This window comes from Primulina eburnea, chromosome 3, assembly GCF_022965805.1.
Source record: "Primulina eburnea isolate SZY01 chromosome 3, ASM2296580v1, whole genome shotgun sequence".
NCBI classification, from domain to species: Eukaryota; Viridiplantae; Streptophyta; class Magnoliopsida; order Lamiales; family Gesneriaceae; genus Primulina; species Primulina eburnea.
Window position 1 is genome coordinate 7,000,455 of NC_133103.1, and position 14,213 is coordinate 7,014,667.

General features: G+C 37.6%; 1 protein-coding gene and 2 pseudogenes across 1 annotated transcript; 2 read left to right on the plus strand and 1 right to left on the minus strand.

The window, feature by feature from the left end:
• Positions 1-2,017: 2,017 nt before the first annotated feature.
• Positions 2,018-3,651, plus strand: LOC140825855 (uncharacterized; annotated as a pseudogene).
• Positions 3,652-3,712: 61 nt separating this feature from the next.
• Positions 3,713-7,802, minus strand: LOC140825854 (protein PLASTID MOVEMENT IMPAIRED 1-RELATED 1-like; annotated as a pseudogene).
• Positions 7,803-10,119: 2,317 nt separating this feature from the next.
• Positions 10,120-14,213, plus strand: LOC140825856 (glycerophosphocholine acyltransferase 1-like). Its single transcript, XM_073187856.1, has 8 exons — positions 10,120-10,472; positions 10,734-10,853; positions 11,061-11,118; positions 11,208-11,308; positions 11,672-11,767; positions 11,852-11,945; positions 13,151-13,388; positions 13,726-14,213. The coding sequence occupies exons 1-8, from the start codon at positions 10,383-10,385 to the stop codon at positions 14,081-14,083; spliced, it is 1,155 nt and encodes a 384-aa protein (XP_073043957.1). The 5' UTR covers positions 10,120-10,382; the 3' UTR covers positions 14,084-14,213.

Here is a 14,213-nt window from a genome sequence, read left to right on the forward strand (position 1 = left end):
AAAATTAAAAAAATCATTACAAAAAAATTAAATATTTCAACTTCATTTCTACAATATTGATCCCAACCTCACAAAAACATAAGGATGTAAACAAATCAAACCGTTCGCGAGTTATTCAGAGCTCGACTCGATAAAAAGCTTGTTTGAGTTCGTTTGTTAATCATATCAAACCAAGCTCAAGCTCGATTTTGAGCTCGACATCTTAATCAAAACAAGCTCAAGCCTAAGCGTATTCGGCTCGTGAGCTTGCAAACATGTTCGTTAATAGGCTCGCGAGCTCGAACTCGGCTCGTTTAGGTGGCTCGTAAGCTCGAGCTTGACTCATTTGTTGAGTTGACAAATAAAAATATTAGTGCTAATAAAAGTTAAACTTTTATGTCTAATATAAAATTAGATCATAGATATATTTAATTTTAACAAGCTCGAATCAAGCTCAAATTCGAGCTCAATTGTATATTTTACGAGCTCGAAAATGAGCCGAGCTCAATTCAAGCTTGTTAAATATGATAAACGAGCTATTAATAAACCAAGCTCGAACCCGGCTTGATTAACATGATAAACGAACTTTTAACGAGTCGAATTCGAGCATTTTCACAAGCTTAGTAATTTCAAGACAAGTCGAATTCTAACCTGATGATAAAAGCTCGAATAAAGCTCGAGCTCACTATCAATCTTAAACGAGCCAAACTCAAGCCAGATGATAAAAGCTCGAATCAAGCTCGAATAAAGCTCGAGCTTGAGCTCGAGCTCTATCAATCTTAAACGAGCCAAACTCAAGCCAGATGATAAAAGCTCGAATCAAGCTCGAGCTCGAGCTTGAGCTTGAATGAATCTTAAACGAGCCAAGCTCAAGCCTGATACTGTTCGGCTTGGTTTGAATCATTTACATCCCTACCGTGATAAACAAGAGATGAAATTATTATTGTGGACATCACTCATATTTGGCGGAAGTTACTCGTATTTCCACTCCGGATATCACTCAACATGGATGATAGATAACTGGTTGGATCGGTAAGAAAAGTATTTATATGTTTGTAAATTGTAAGTCGTAATTTTGGTGAGTCTTGACTCTTGAGTGGGTTTGCAATGCTCTCAAACATCATAGAATTCCCAGATTTGTCATAATAATATGTGACATTTATATATATCATATCAATGTATTTATCTGATCATTTAATTATCATCATCGTAAAAAGTTGTACAATAATTACAATTGATCTGAAACGTGTTAGATTTCATTTATATGTCATGTCTGATTCATACATATCTTGGGAAGAAGCTGTCAAAGAAAATGTACTTTCCGGGTTTTTTCTTTTAGAAACACGTATAATTTCATTCAACAAAATCAAATGTTCAAACACAAACACCCCTTTGATCGAGGATTATTTCACCCTACCCCTGCCTGCCTGCAGGGGTACATCTAAAGGCCAGAATTTTTTCTGGCCCAATTTTTTTTTTAAATTTTTTTATTCCCCATTATATGAATCTCAACCCTTGATCCTGGGTGTGGGCACTGCCCCCACACCCAGGATCGAACCTTCCTTTGATCGATGGGTTTCTAATGCCACACATTATATATATCTTTTGTCTAATATTGGTTATTTGATTATATATGTATATATATTTTTTTTTGTAAAACTCGTGTTCATTCTATACAAGGTTAATGAATAGTGGGGGAATAATATCCATTGTATGGAATATTGTCTATGCAATTGTTACTCAGTTATACTCATAAGTCAGAAATATGCATGAAAGAGAGGTGTCTTAAAATCGTTTTTTTAAAGAGTAGGTTTATGTGAGACCGTCTCACGGATCCTAATCTGTGAGACGGGTCAACCATACTCATATTCACAATAAAAAGTAATATTTTTAGCATAAAAAATAATATTTTTTTATGGATGACCCAAATAAAAGATCCGTCTCACACAAGTTTTTGCTTTTTTTTTTTAAAAAATACTGACATTTTCGAAAGAATCAAGTACCTTTAAAAAAAAAAAATATTGAATGGCGAAAATGATTCCATCGTAATATAAATACTTTTCTTACCAAAACGGCAAGTCTAAAGCAACTGGCCCACGACTCACATTCCTTCATTCGCTCCTTTGAAGTGATCTCCTATATGCCACTCTCTTGCAAGAGTAAAACCAAATCTTGATAGAAACAAGAATCGAAATTCGGATACAAATTCCAAGTGTTCATGCTCACCAGATTATACCTTTTTTTCTTTCTTTTTTATCCCAGTTTCTGATAGTCTTTAGAAGAAGATGGAGAAAAGATTATCAGAGGCAGCTTTACAAGGAAACCTGGAACCGTTGCGGCAAATCTTGGAAAAAGATTCTTTGATATTAGATAGAATTTTCGTATCATGTGTCTCAGAAACGCCCCTCCACATTGCCTCAACTTTGGGCCACCTAAACTTGGTGAAAGAATTCCTGATCAGGAAGTCGGAGCTAGCATCAGAACTGGACTCGACCGGATGCTCGCCGCTGCACCTGGCGGCAGCGAAGGGGCACGTGGACATCGTCGAGGAGCTGCTTCGTGCTGATGCTGAGGTTTGTTTAGTGAGAAATTTCCGATGGGAGGAATGCGTTGCATGTGGCGGCGATCAAAGGGAGGGCGGCGGCGATCGCTTTGATGGTCCGGGTAAAGCCCGAGTGTACCCGGTTGCTGACGGATCGAGGGGAGATGTGTTTGCATCTGTGTGTGAAATGGAACGGGTTGGAGGAGTCGAAGCTTTTGGCTGAGTTTGTGTAGAAATGGCGAGTTTCTGAACTGGAAGGATTGTGAGGGCCGAGGGGAACTCTGCTTTGCATATTGCAGTCGCTAAGAAGAACATTGAGGTACTAATGTCACTTTAAGTATCTTTTCGAGTTTTTTAGAGTAGTTTTATGGGAGATAAAAGTGTTTTTAAATCGTTTTTTGCAGATCATCAACCATTTACTTACATTGAATGGATTAGACGTAAATGCTTTGAGCAAGAACGGATTGACACCGATGGATGTTTTGAGGCAAAGTCCTCGACACCTCAGAGATATGGATATCGAACCTCATTCAGTGTTGGCAAGACGACTATGTGGTAGATGATAATGGAAATCCAGTAAAAGAACCTCATTCAGTGGGGAAATCCATGCCAGCTTATAAAGATCCACAATACTATGGCATATTCATGATTTTGAACACTATTGCTTTTCTTGCATCCTTGAGTATAATCCTCCTCCTTGTTAGCGGGCTTCCTTTGAAACGGACACATTGGATATGGGTTCAAATGGTGATAATGTGGACAGCTATTCCCGCTTCAGTTGGAACATACTTTGTCATTCTTAATTACATGTCACCGGATTACCTTGAGGCGGCTTTGCGTAAAGTTACCAAAATATCGGTATTGACATGGTTGACACTCATGGTGGTGGTTTTGTAGGAAACGTTGTTTTCTTGAATTTGTGGATTCTTAGAAAGTATGGGTTCATCAAAGAAAGGGAGACACGACGTTCCACGAGTGTTGTGAACGATGAAGATGAGATTGATGCTTGAATAAGACGGTTCTGTGTAGATCTTTAAATGGATTTATTGAAAATTTTGATTTGTGGGATTATGGGAATTAGGTTTGACACCACATTTTGTGGGCAATATCTAACTATATGTTGGTTTGTTGTTGAGAATGGATTTATAATTTCATTCTATCTGCAAAACAATGTGTGTTTGTGCAAACGTATAGTTTGAAACTATGGTGTTGTTATTTTGAAGAATACATCAAAATAACATTTACAACTTAGTTTACATCACAACCTAAAACCAACCATACAACATAAACTTCACCTTTCTTCAATCACACAAATCTATCAAGGAAAAACAACGTTTGGATTGCGAATGTGTCGCTTTTGTGCCACGTGTTCTTTCCATTTAGCTCCGGTTCCTTGAACAGGAGAAGAGACGCTCCATAGTGCATCTCCAGGCTGAGCAGTTGCTTTTGTCATAGGTGCAGCAGAACTCGAAGATTGGGCGACAGTTTTTGACTTCAGAATCGGGTGCTTGTTCTTCTTCCCCATTCCATTGGCAAGCAACCAACGGGACCCTGATTGTTGCTGATTTGTCGAACCCCATAACTTCTTTTTACCAGGTTCCGTCTTTAAACCCGCAACATGCACTTCAGTGATCTTGAATTGGGGTATGAGTTCTTCAACAATGGTGTCCTCTTTAGGCTGTTCAAGAACGTCTTCCTTCTTGATGGAGTTTCTTAGTATGGAAACCGTTCTGTTGATTTTAGGCTTCGGTGGGACTAACAATCTCTCCACTTGAATGAGAGCAAGCATTGGAGTGCCAACTGACTCATAGTCTCTTAGAGGATCACGTAGCTGTACCATCAATGCAACGGTAAAATTATTACCCAACAATCCATGCTTCCTACCCTTGCCACGCCTTTTCTCTCCCTTAGATCGTCCCCGAAACATGTCCAGTGAAGTAGCATGATGTGCTGCTAGTATTTTAGAGGTTCGCTCACTTACAAGCTCATAGTCATCGATTTCACCAGAATCCAACTTCATCCACTCGTCAAGCGTAAGCGCTAGACCCATTAATCCATCAACATCTTCACCGCTATCTTTAAGATCCAGCAGTTTCAATCCACCAGTACCATCAAGACCTATGGAGCCATCCACATGGACTGTTTTTCCCTTCAGGGTATAAATTTCACCAATAGATTGTGACCTAATATTTGAAGGTGTGTCTTCATCTTATAAACCAGATTGTATCCGCAAGCCTTCAATTGAAAGGGCTTCAATTTTATCCATAGCCGAAGGAGCAAGGTCCTCCAAAGAGACATACTCTGCATCACCACTGACAGAATCTAGTATGCTCGATCTCCGGCCGGAGGATATACCTTTTATACTCTTTTGCTCATTCGGTATATGTTGCATAATTTCAGATTCATGCTGCGGTAAACCTTGCCTGAAACAAGAAAAACGCATAGCTTAACAACTAAGCTACTAGAGTACTAGTTATGAGGAAAATAACACATGGAAAGATATGTCACGGGCAATGCCACAATATTGACAGAAAACAAACCTCTCGGGACCATCCAGACTTGGCATAGCTTCCCATTATATTCGTTGCATCGTCTTCCCAGTTATATCTTTTAAGGGCTCAATTCCAATAGATGCCAAACCGTGAAGCATTTCCATCACACCAGAACCCATTTCTGCAGGGACAACCACAGGACTAGACACCTGCATAATCAATCCTCCTCCGGCTTTCGCATGCCGGAACAGCATAGGATTCATTGAGCGCAAAAAACCACCATTTTTAGTCTGCAGAAATGGACCCAAACCTTCAGCAATGGGAGGCAGCAGCTGAGGATCTTCGGGGAGTATGTCAATTGGACTGCTGAAACCTCCTGAGGCACTTGGTGGAGAATGTTGAAATGCCTTCTCATTAAAGCCCCACTCACGCATCAAAGCTTCAGTCTCCAAATCCTCCAACCTTGATGTCTTTGTTTGATTTCTGAATGCGTCTATTTCCACCATAGATTTCTCCACAAAGCCTTCACGCATCGACGAGTGGCGGAGATCCTCAGAAATGGTTCCCCAGACAGATTCTGAGTGAGCGTAAAAAAATGCTTCACTTGGATCACTCTTGATATTGAAGTTAAGTAAACCTCCATGGGCAAGAGAATCCTTCTCAAATTGCCGTAGTAGCCGTTCTCTTGGAGACTCGGGCTCACTTTCAGAACTCAAACCAACTGGACTATGCTCTACACCCAACATGTCCAAGAAATCACTGGCCACCAATTTAGTAACATCGTCCAAGCTAAGTGATTTTCCCTTCCTTCGTTCCCTACAATTATCGGCATCCATGTTATTAGTTGGGTGAAAAGCATAACTTTCATCTTCTTGAGAATCAAATCCTTCATTCACCAAATCAGAGGCACAAATTAGTGCTGACTCCAATTCTTTCATTAGTGACTCTTTGGTGCATGTGTCACTTTCTGTCTCTTTATAGTTGCAGGTGCTCACTGATAGCTCATCTTTGTGAGAAACAATTTCTTCAGCTGTGGGATCAAGGGGGTCATTCTCATCAATGGGGAATTCAATAGTATTGACAGTTTCAAGACCCCCTTCAAGAACTTGAGTAACCTTTGACGAATCATCTTCGTGTTTCACCTCTTCTTCAGCAAACTCTTCTACCCCTTTCTCTATGACAGAAAACTCATTTATTTCAAGCTCAGTATCAGAAATTTTCTCAGCAGCACCAGCATTGATAAATGAACCCATTTTATGATCATCGATGGATGAAGGATCAGGATATAACTTATTTCCAACTCAAGCGTCAGATATCTCTTCATCAAGTTTTTGATAAAGTATATTAACTGAATCAGACAATTCTGACCTTGAAGTAGGCAAAACTTCATGAAGATCCTTTATATCTTCTGCAGAATGGTTTGAGGTAGATGACCTGGAAGGGAGACTTTCTCCCCGCCGAATGCTAAGCTCATCCATTTCATTAAATTGGCCCAGGCTTTTTGTAGTCCTACTATTCTGCTGCCAGCTTGGAATCTCAGGAACATAACTATTGCTAGCTGGCCCAGTACCATCATTCCCAATTACAACATATCCAAAACTGACATTTACCATTGCACCTCTAGCTTTACCTGATAACTTGAAACTAGTTGTCCACTTCCCGGAGCTCTTCTCCTCTTCCAAGTCCACACAGAACCATACAGCAAGAAATGCTTCGCCTCATACTTCGCCGAATGGTGGGGACCGCTCCTGCTACCATAAACAGAGCAACAATGTGTCAATTGTTCCTCAAATTCAGCTACTACTCGGTGAACTCTGATAGGACGAGTCATCAGCTCATCATCCCGCCTCTTCCAACAAACAACAATACAAACATCATCAAAGAAATCTGGTAATCCCTCAATGGAGTAGACTATGAGTGAGAAACAACAATTGAACTGACGGTTTCGAAGCTGAGTCAAGGCCTTTAGACCCTTCCAACTCCAAAGAGACCTCTTCTCTTTCTCAAAAGAATCTTTAGCATTATTCTTAACATACCCTGGCTTCACCCTTGAATCTGGCAAATGGGATTTTCCGACGGACTTGGATCGGCTACTGGCAGTGGAAGAAGCGAGCCTCTGCAGCTTTTTATCCACATGCAAGGCTTTATTTATCGTTTCAAGGTCACTCAGAAACTTCCCCCCTCCGGAATTCTCATAAGCGCTCTTCCTATCATTGGCTTTGGACAACATTATCTTCCAATAACTTCAAATTCAAATACAATTTTCCCAACACTGCAAATCCTTCCAAAATCACCTGAAAACAACATTTCCCCAAATCAAATAACCAGAAATCCAAAAAATGGTCAGCAGCCCCTGTTTCAGATCGAAAATGCTCAAATTTACACGCGTCTGGGTAAAGCTAAAAACAAAGCCAGCACTTTGGATACCTCAACAAGGTGTTCTTTTGAGGAAATTGGCTTGAGAAAACTCAAAACGAGAAATCTCGACATCAAGTCATAGGTTTTATCGTCCGATAGATTAAATTAATCCACAAACTCTAATTAATGGATGCATTTCAATTTCACATGCATATAACCAAAAAAAAAAATATCAAGATTATCAAGAAATTTTTGTTACAAAGAGAGAGAAACTTAGGAATCCTACAAGAAAATCACTCGAAACTTCGGGCGATTCTTCCGCTCTCAGTTTGTCTATCTCCCCCTTGGCGTGACAGGAGAGTATTGAGTTCAACGGAATAAGTTAGTATTTTCCATTGGGCCCCTTTATTATTCAATTCTCTCATGTTTACCACATTTTTATTTTTTGCGTTTGGCCTGAATCACACGATTGGGATGGCCACTTACTAGGGGGGTTCATCTGTCGGTTCGGTTCGGTTCGGTTTTCGGTTTTTTATTTCGGTTTTTTCGGTTTTCGGTTTTACAAATATATAATCCGATATCCGAACCATTTTTCTTCGGTTCGGTTCGGTTTTCTACCGAAATGGTTCGGTTATTTCGATCGATTATTTCGGTTTTGATACAATTATTTAAATTAACAATATAAATATATTATAAAATATAATATGTTATCTTTTAAAATGATTTCTTAGTAAAATATTTAAATATAAAGTGCAAATGAATTACATAAACAATAATCATCTAAGTATTATTCAAAATAATTCTTCATTCACTAATATAATCTCAATAAATAATATAAAATAAAAATAACATTATTACTTTAATTAAATTTCGGTTTTTTCGGTCGGTTCTGTTTTGACATTTATAATCCGAAACCGAACGAAATTAATTTCGGTTTTAACATTTATATCCGAATTATAAAATTCGGTTTTCGGTTCGATTTAGTGTTCGGTTTTTTCGGTTTGGATTTTCGGTTAATTCGGTTTTATCCGAAGTTTGAACACCCCTACCACTGACATTGATTTAAATTTAAACATGTTTTAATTTCTAAAATCGATTTTTTCAAATTATACTAATAATTCTATAACTTATCTCTAATAATAATACTAATAATAATTCTATAACTTATCTCTACATAGGTGTCCCGTTAAGAGCATGTTTAATCATTCGTTTCACAAAAAATATACTATTTAAAAAATTAAAGTTCTACAGTCATTTTCTTTTAAATTAGAATTTAAAATTTAGAAACAGAATAATTATATCGCTTTGTCCAATAAAAAGAGAAGAGCAGGTATCTTGTAAGACGATATCACGAATCTTTATCTGTGATACAGGTCAACCCTACTGATATCCAGTGGATAAAATGTAACACTCTTATCATAACACTCTTATCATAAAAGGTAATATTTTTTCGTAAATGACCTAAATAAAATATCTGTCTTCAAAATATGATCCGTGAGATCGTTTCACACAATTTTTTACCAAAAATAAAGCAACTTAAATGCATAACCCATTTAAGAAACACAATCACTTTTTCAAAGTTGCTAAACAAGGTAAAGTAGACCCTACCCCTGCGGACACTGCCCGCAGGGTAGATCTAACGGCTCGGATTTTTTCGAGCCAATTTTTTTTTTTTTTTAATACATGGTGGTGGGCCCGGATCACTCATGTGGAGTGATCCGGGCCGTTCCCTTCCCGTGCAGACACTGCCTACACGGGCAGGGTGAAATAATCCGCTAAACAAAGTCAATACAAAGCCAGTTCATCGTGAGAGCATTGATTATTACTTCTAAAATTCGATTTTCTAGATAAATTAAGAAATTATTAATTTAATGAAGATTGATTCATCCTTTGACTTTGTCCAAATACAGACAACTGTTTAGTTGCTATTATTACAAGTAATTGGACCGATAACTATTTTATTTTTATCTTTACGTTCGATAATGAAAAAAAGGGCCTTTTTTTTTTGCTAAAGTATTATTCTTGAAAGTATGTGATCTTTAATAAAGTCTAAAATAGGAATCATCGCTATTTTCCATTTTATAATTGTATATTGAGAATAATGTACCGCAAAAACTTGTGTGAGACGGTCTCACATGTCGTATTTTGTTAGACAGATCTCTTATTTAAGTCATACATGAAAAAATATCACTTTTTATGCTAAGAATATTACTTTTTATTGTGAATATTGGTAAGCTTAACCCGTCTCACAGATAAAGATTCGTGAGACAATCTCACAAGAGACCATTCTAGCGTACAAGTTAAGTTGTCCAATAAATTTTTTTACTATGAAATAAAATTTTAAAAATAAGATGATAATACTAATTATTTTATATCATAGTAGAACACATTTGTTCCCCGCATGTCATAACAATTGTGATTGTGAACGAAGACAAATCCAACAAATTTGATCGAGTAAATCAAATAAATGCATGCAAGGGAAATAACAAACATTTTTTTTTTCAAAAAACAAATATGGATTCAATTTTTTAATTTATAAAAAAATTCGAAGTTCAGAATTCAAAACCAAACCGTCTTTCTAAAATCAAACTAAAACTATCTTGTTTCGATTTTGAGAATAAAAATGTTCGGTTCTGTTCGTAAATAAAGTTTGATGATATTCATAGGCCGGAGACAAAATCGACAATATAAAATTTCATTAAAAAAATAACAACTGAATCGTCTGAAAAATGAAACCCCCTTTGGTGATCAGAGAGATTCAGAAGTATTAGCAAATAGCAATTTATTTTTGTAATCGGATTATTTTTTTTATGCAAAGTTAGCCAGCTGAACAACGCGAAAGCGACAGATTTCCCTTTCCCTAGACAGACGCTCACTCCCAAAAAGACAATGTCTTGGATGAAGCAAAGTACCACGTCCAAGAGCCTTCTTTCTTTAAATTCATTACCCGCAGTGAAATAAGGAAGTTTCTTGAAAAATAACAGGTGGGTTCTCGTTTATACGGAGAAAGAATGGCAGCCTATGAAGAAATCATGGAGGTGGAGGATTCAGAAGGGAATTCATATGGGCAAGTTAAGCTAAGATTCAAAGATCGGTCCAAGGTATGAGCTTTTTGTTGTGTAGATGCATGAATGCAATTTGCTGGTTAATGGGTACAAAATTTGCAAATTTGTTGAGGTGGGTTTGCATTTTGGATCCTTTATTCATTTGGGTTGTGGTAAGCAATTACACGCAAAACTTCTATTTCAAGGGAAAAAAATTCCTCGAATTGAAAAAAAAAGTTCATGTCTGAATTGTTGCCTGCTTGTGTGTGCTTTGATTGTTATTTATTTACGTGGTGGGCTGCGTTTGGTTTTACGTAGGCAGTGGCTCAGACCAAAGAGATACTGTCTAAACAAGCAGATCAGACCAAACAGATCTTGTCCAAGCATGCGGATAAGATCGCCAAACAGGCTGAAGAACATGAAAGATTCATCAATAAGGTATTTTGCTTGCATAATTATGTACAAGATTATTTATTCTTCTGCCTTTTGGATTAGGGAAATGTGATTAAATAGAAGCAGGACCATAGTAATATACAGGCGTGCAAATTAATGAGAAAACTGGTTGTTTTTAATATTCATCAACTTGATTCTTAGTGTAAGGCGTATTTTTCCAAAGTTCTGATAAATGTGTTGGGAACTATTTAGGTGACGCATTTGCTTGGCGTTCTTGGCTTCGGAGGATTCTGCTTTGTTTTTGGGGCAAGTGAGTAAAACATCTACTGACACGCGACTTTGTTGGGATTACTGGCATGCATTGTTATCGTGTCTGATCTTTGGTTGGTTAAATGACAGGGCCACAAGATGTGCGGTACTTATATTGTTTGTTTTACATTATTTTCGTTCCTCTTCGATGGATTTACTACCGATACAAGAAATGGCACTATTATCTTCTGGTAATCTCCTACTCATCTATACCAATTGATTGTCCTGGTGGAGGATCAATCTGGTATTTTGGAAATTTGTTAGAGGTCCTTCTGTTTTGTGAGTGACATGATAGTTCATTGCTGCGATTCCAGCGGCTTTACAAAATTTAGACTTAGGCTCAGCCTTGAAATTTAGTGCATGTGTCAACTGCGCCTTGTCACGGTTAGCTATATCTAGTTTCATATTCTATATTCAGTATTTACATAAGGTTTGAAGATTCAATATGTTCTTATACAATGGTTATGAGTTTGAATTCATAGTGCATGCTATGCTTCTTCTACAGTCTTAAGGAAAGAGTATTCTTATGATTCACTTATGTTTTTGTCATGCAGGACTTTTGCTATTATGCAAATACAATCTCTTTGGTCATGATTCTGGGTTATCCTAGAAACGAGAAACTTTTCATGGTTTGCTTCTCATTTGCAGAGGTAAGTTATTAGATTACTGTTACTTCAGTTCATTAACATAAACCCTTGCTCTTTTTTTTTCAAGTTCATGTAAAATGATTACAGGGACCATTGGCATGGGCGCTCATTGTTTGGCGTTGTAGCTTAGTTTTCAATTCTATGGATAAAATTGTAAGCGTCTTCATACATCTTTTGCCTGGTAAGATGAATCTCCTCTACGATTCTTCAATGATTCATTGGCTATTCAGTATCTTGAGATTTTGAGGACCGAATATTTGGATTTTTTTTCCTGTTAATTTTGACTAGTTAAAGTTGATACATAGTCCAAATTTACATTAAAACTTCTTGACGATGTTCCAAGTTTTATATATGTGCTTACGATGCATCTATGGTCATACATTTTGGTCTTTGATTTAGCTCAGCTCTTAGCACTGGCATGGACCAAGGTTTGGAGTATTAGAGTCGTGCATATGATGCATTAACCTAGTAATTCGACCGACAGTTGCTCAATGTGATGAGATTGTTACATATGGCACCTGTATGGTGTACTATGTCAGTCGAGAAATTTTAATTTTCAAGGTGACAAAATCATCATGTATTGTTACTACATACCATATTACAGACGTTTTTCACAAGTCAAGCTTCCAGAGTTATCTTGAGGTTTCTTTACATGAAAATGGTTAGCAACCTGAGCCAAAAGGCTATGGTTTTTCAGGTTGAAATAGTTGTTCTCAGGTATACCAGGAAGATAATTAATGAACGTAGTCTATTCATTTCTGTATAATGGGTGAAAACAAAGTCTGGGGATTTGACCAAATCAAGAGGAAATAACTAAAGTGACACTCTTTTCCATTTACAAGAAACTTGTTTCAGACTTTTCTTTTTTCCGTGTGTTGGGTGGAGGTGGAGGCACCCCACTGACAACCTCCTCTTTTTCGTCCTTGCCTCTACCTCGGAGTTCATAAAAGGATGCGGAAGTTTTGGCAGTAATTTTCTCCTTATATTTCATGGAATTCGAGAGCAGCTGCTGTTTCAACACTCGACGAATTATGAATTATTCACAGTACAAAATTTCTTTTATGATAGTTAAACTGCTTCAGAATGTGCTCTTCCCCAAAAGAATGTAGGAGACAGGATGTATTACTAGTACTTTTGTGGACGGTGATGGAAAATAGGAACCATGTTGTACTCTGAATGTGTTTTTCTTGAAAATGGAATGATTCAGCTAAACTATTTGTCCTTCTGCCATTTCATGATCACTTTAGCGGTCCAGCAGATCGTAGTAGCTCAGATTGTTGCAAAAAATTATTGGATACAAAGCTGGTTTTTCTCAAAAATTATTCTAAAATGTATATATAGTCCCATAATCAAGTAAGTCATCGATGATTCAAATTTGGCTTTCAGGATTGGTTTTCTTCACAATTCGATGGTGGGATCCTCTGTTTTTTGAAGCCATGCATCCCGAGGGAACAGCTCGGAGAATAACATGGCCCTATGCAGAAAGCAAATCATATCTGTGGACATGGCTTTTTTTTGTTCCTTTGGTGGCTTACAGTGTGTGGCAGCTTCTTTATTTTCTGATTGTAAATGTTTTACGTCACCAAAGACTACTCAAAGATCCCGAAGTAATGACTTCCTACAGGTTTCCACCTCTCTCTCTCCCCGCCTGCAAGTTACTGTATATCAGGGATGGTTTCTGCAAGAGGGTGATGATGGCGATCGTGTCCCATCCAACAAAAAGTTTTTGTAACTGTATATGTAATTTTTTTAAAAAAAACTTCAAGTTTTGTCCCCAAATATCTAGTTGGTTTCCTCACCTTGTCAGGTCTTAAACACCGCCCCCCCACCCCCCGCGATTTCGAAAGTTTAGGTCCACCCCTGATTAAAATGATACTTCTGTTAAACCTGGGGCCCAACTTTTCGTTATTTAATGGAATGGAAACATATGGTCACTACTTTTCGAACTTCTTATCGAGCAGGGAACTGTCAAAGAAAGCCCAGAAAGCAAACAACATGTGGTGGCGTTTAAGTGGATTGCTTGGAGATCATAATCGCTTGTTTATGTACATTCTGCTTCAAGCCATATTCACCGTAGCAACTATGGCGCTCACTGTCCCGATATTCTTATCTTACAAATTACATGTTGCCTTCCAATTACTCAAGGTTACTGCAACTGTATGGAATGGAGGAAACTTCTTGATAGAAGTTATGCCGAGGCAGGTCATCTTGAAGGAGAAGAAAAAAACAGAAATGAAGCCTATCGAGGCTCAGTTTGACCAATCCGAGAAGGAGAACTTAATGAAAACCAATAACTCTACTGATGCAATAAAATCTTAGCAGCATTTGCTTTGCGTGTTACTTTAGTTGCGTTTGATCTGTAGAAATGCTGTCTTTTAGAATGAATTCGTGTTTCTAGATTTGAGGTTAATTAATTGTGCTTTGTCTTTTGGTGTATTATGTAGTTAGA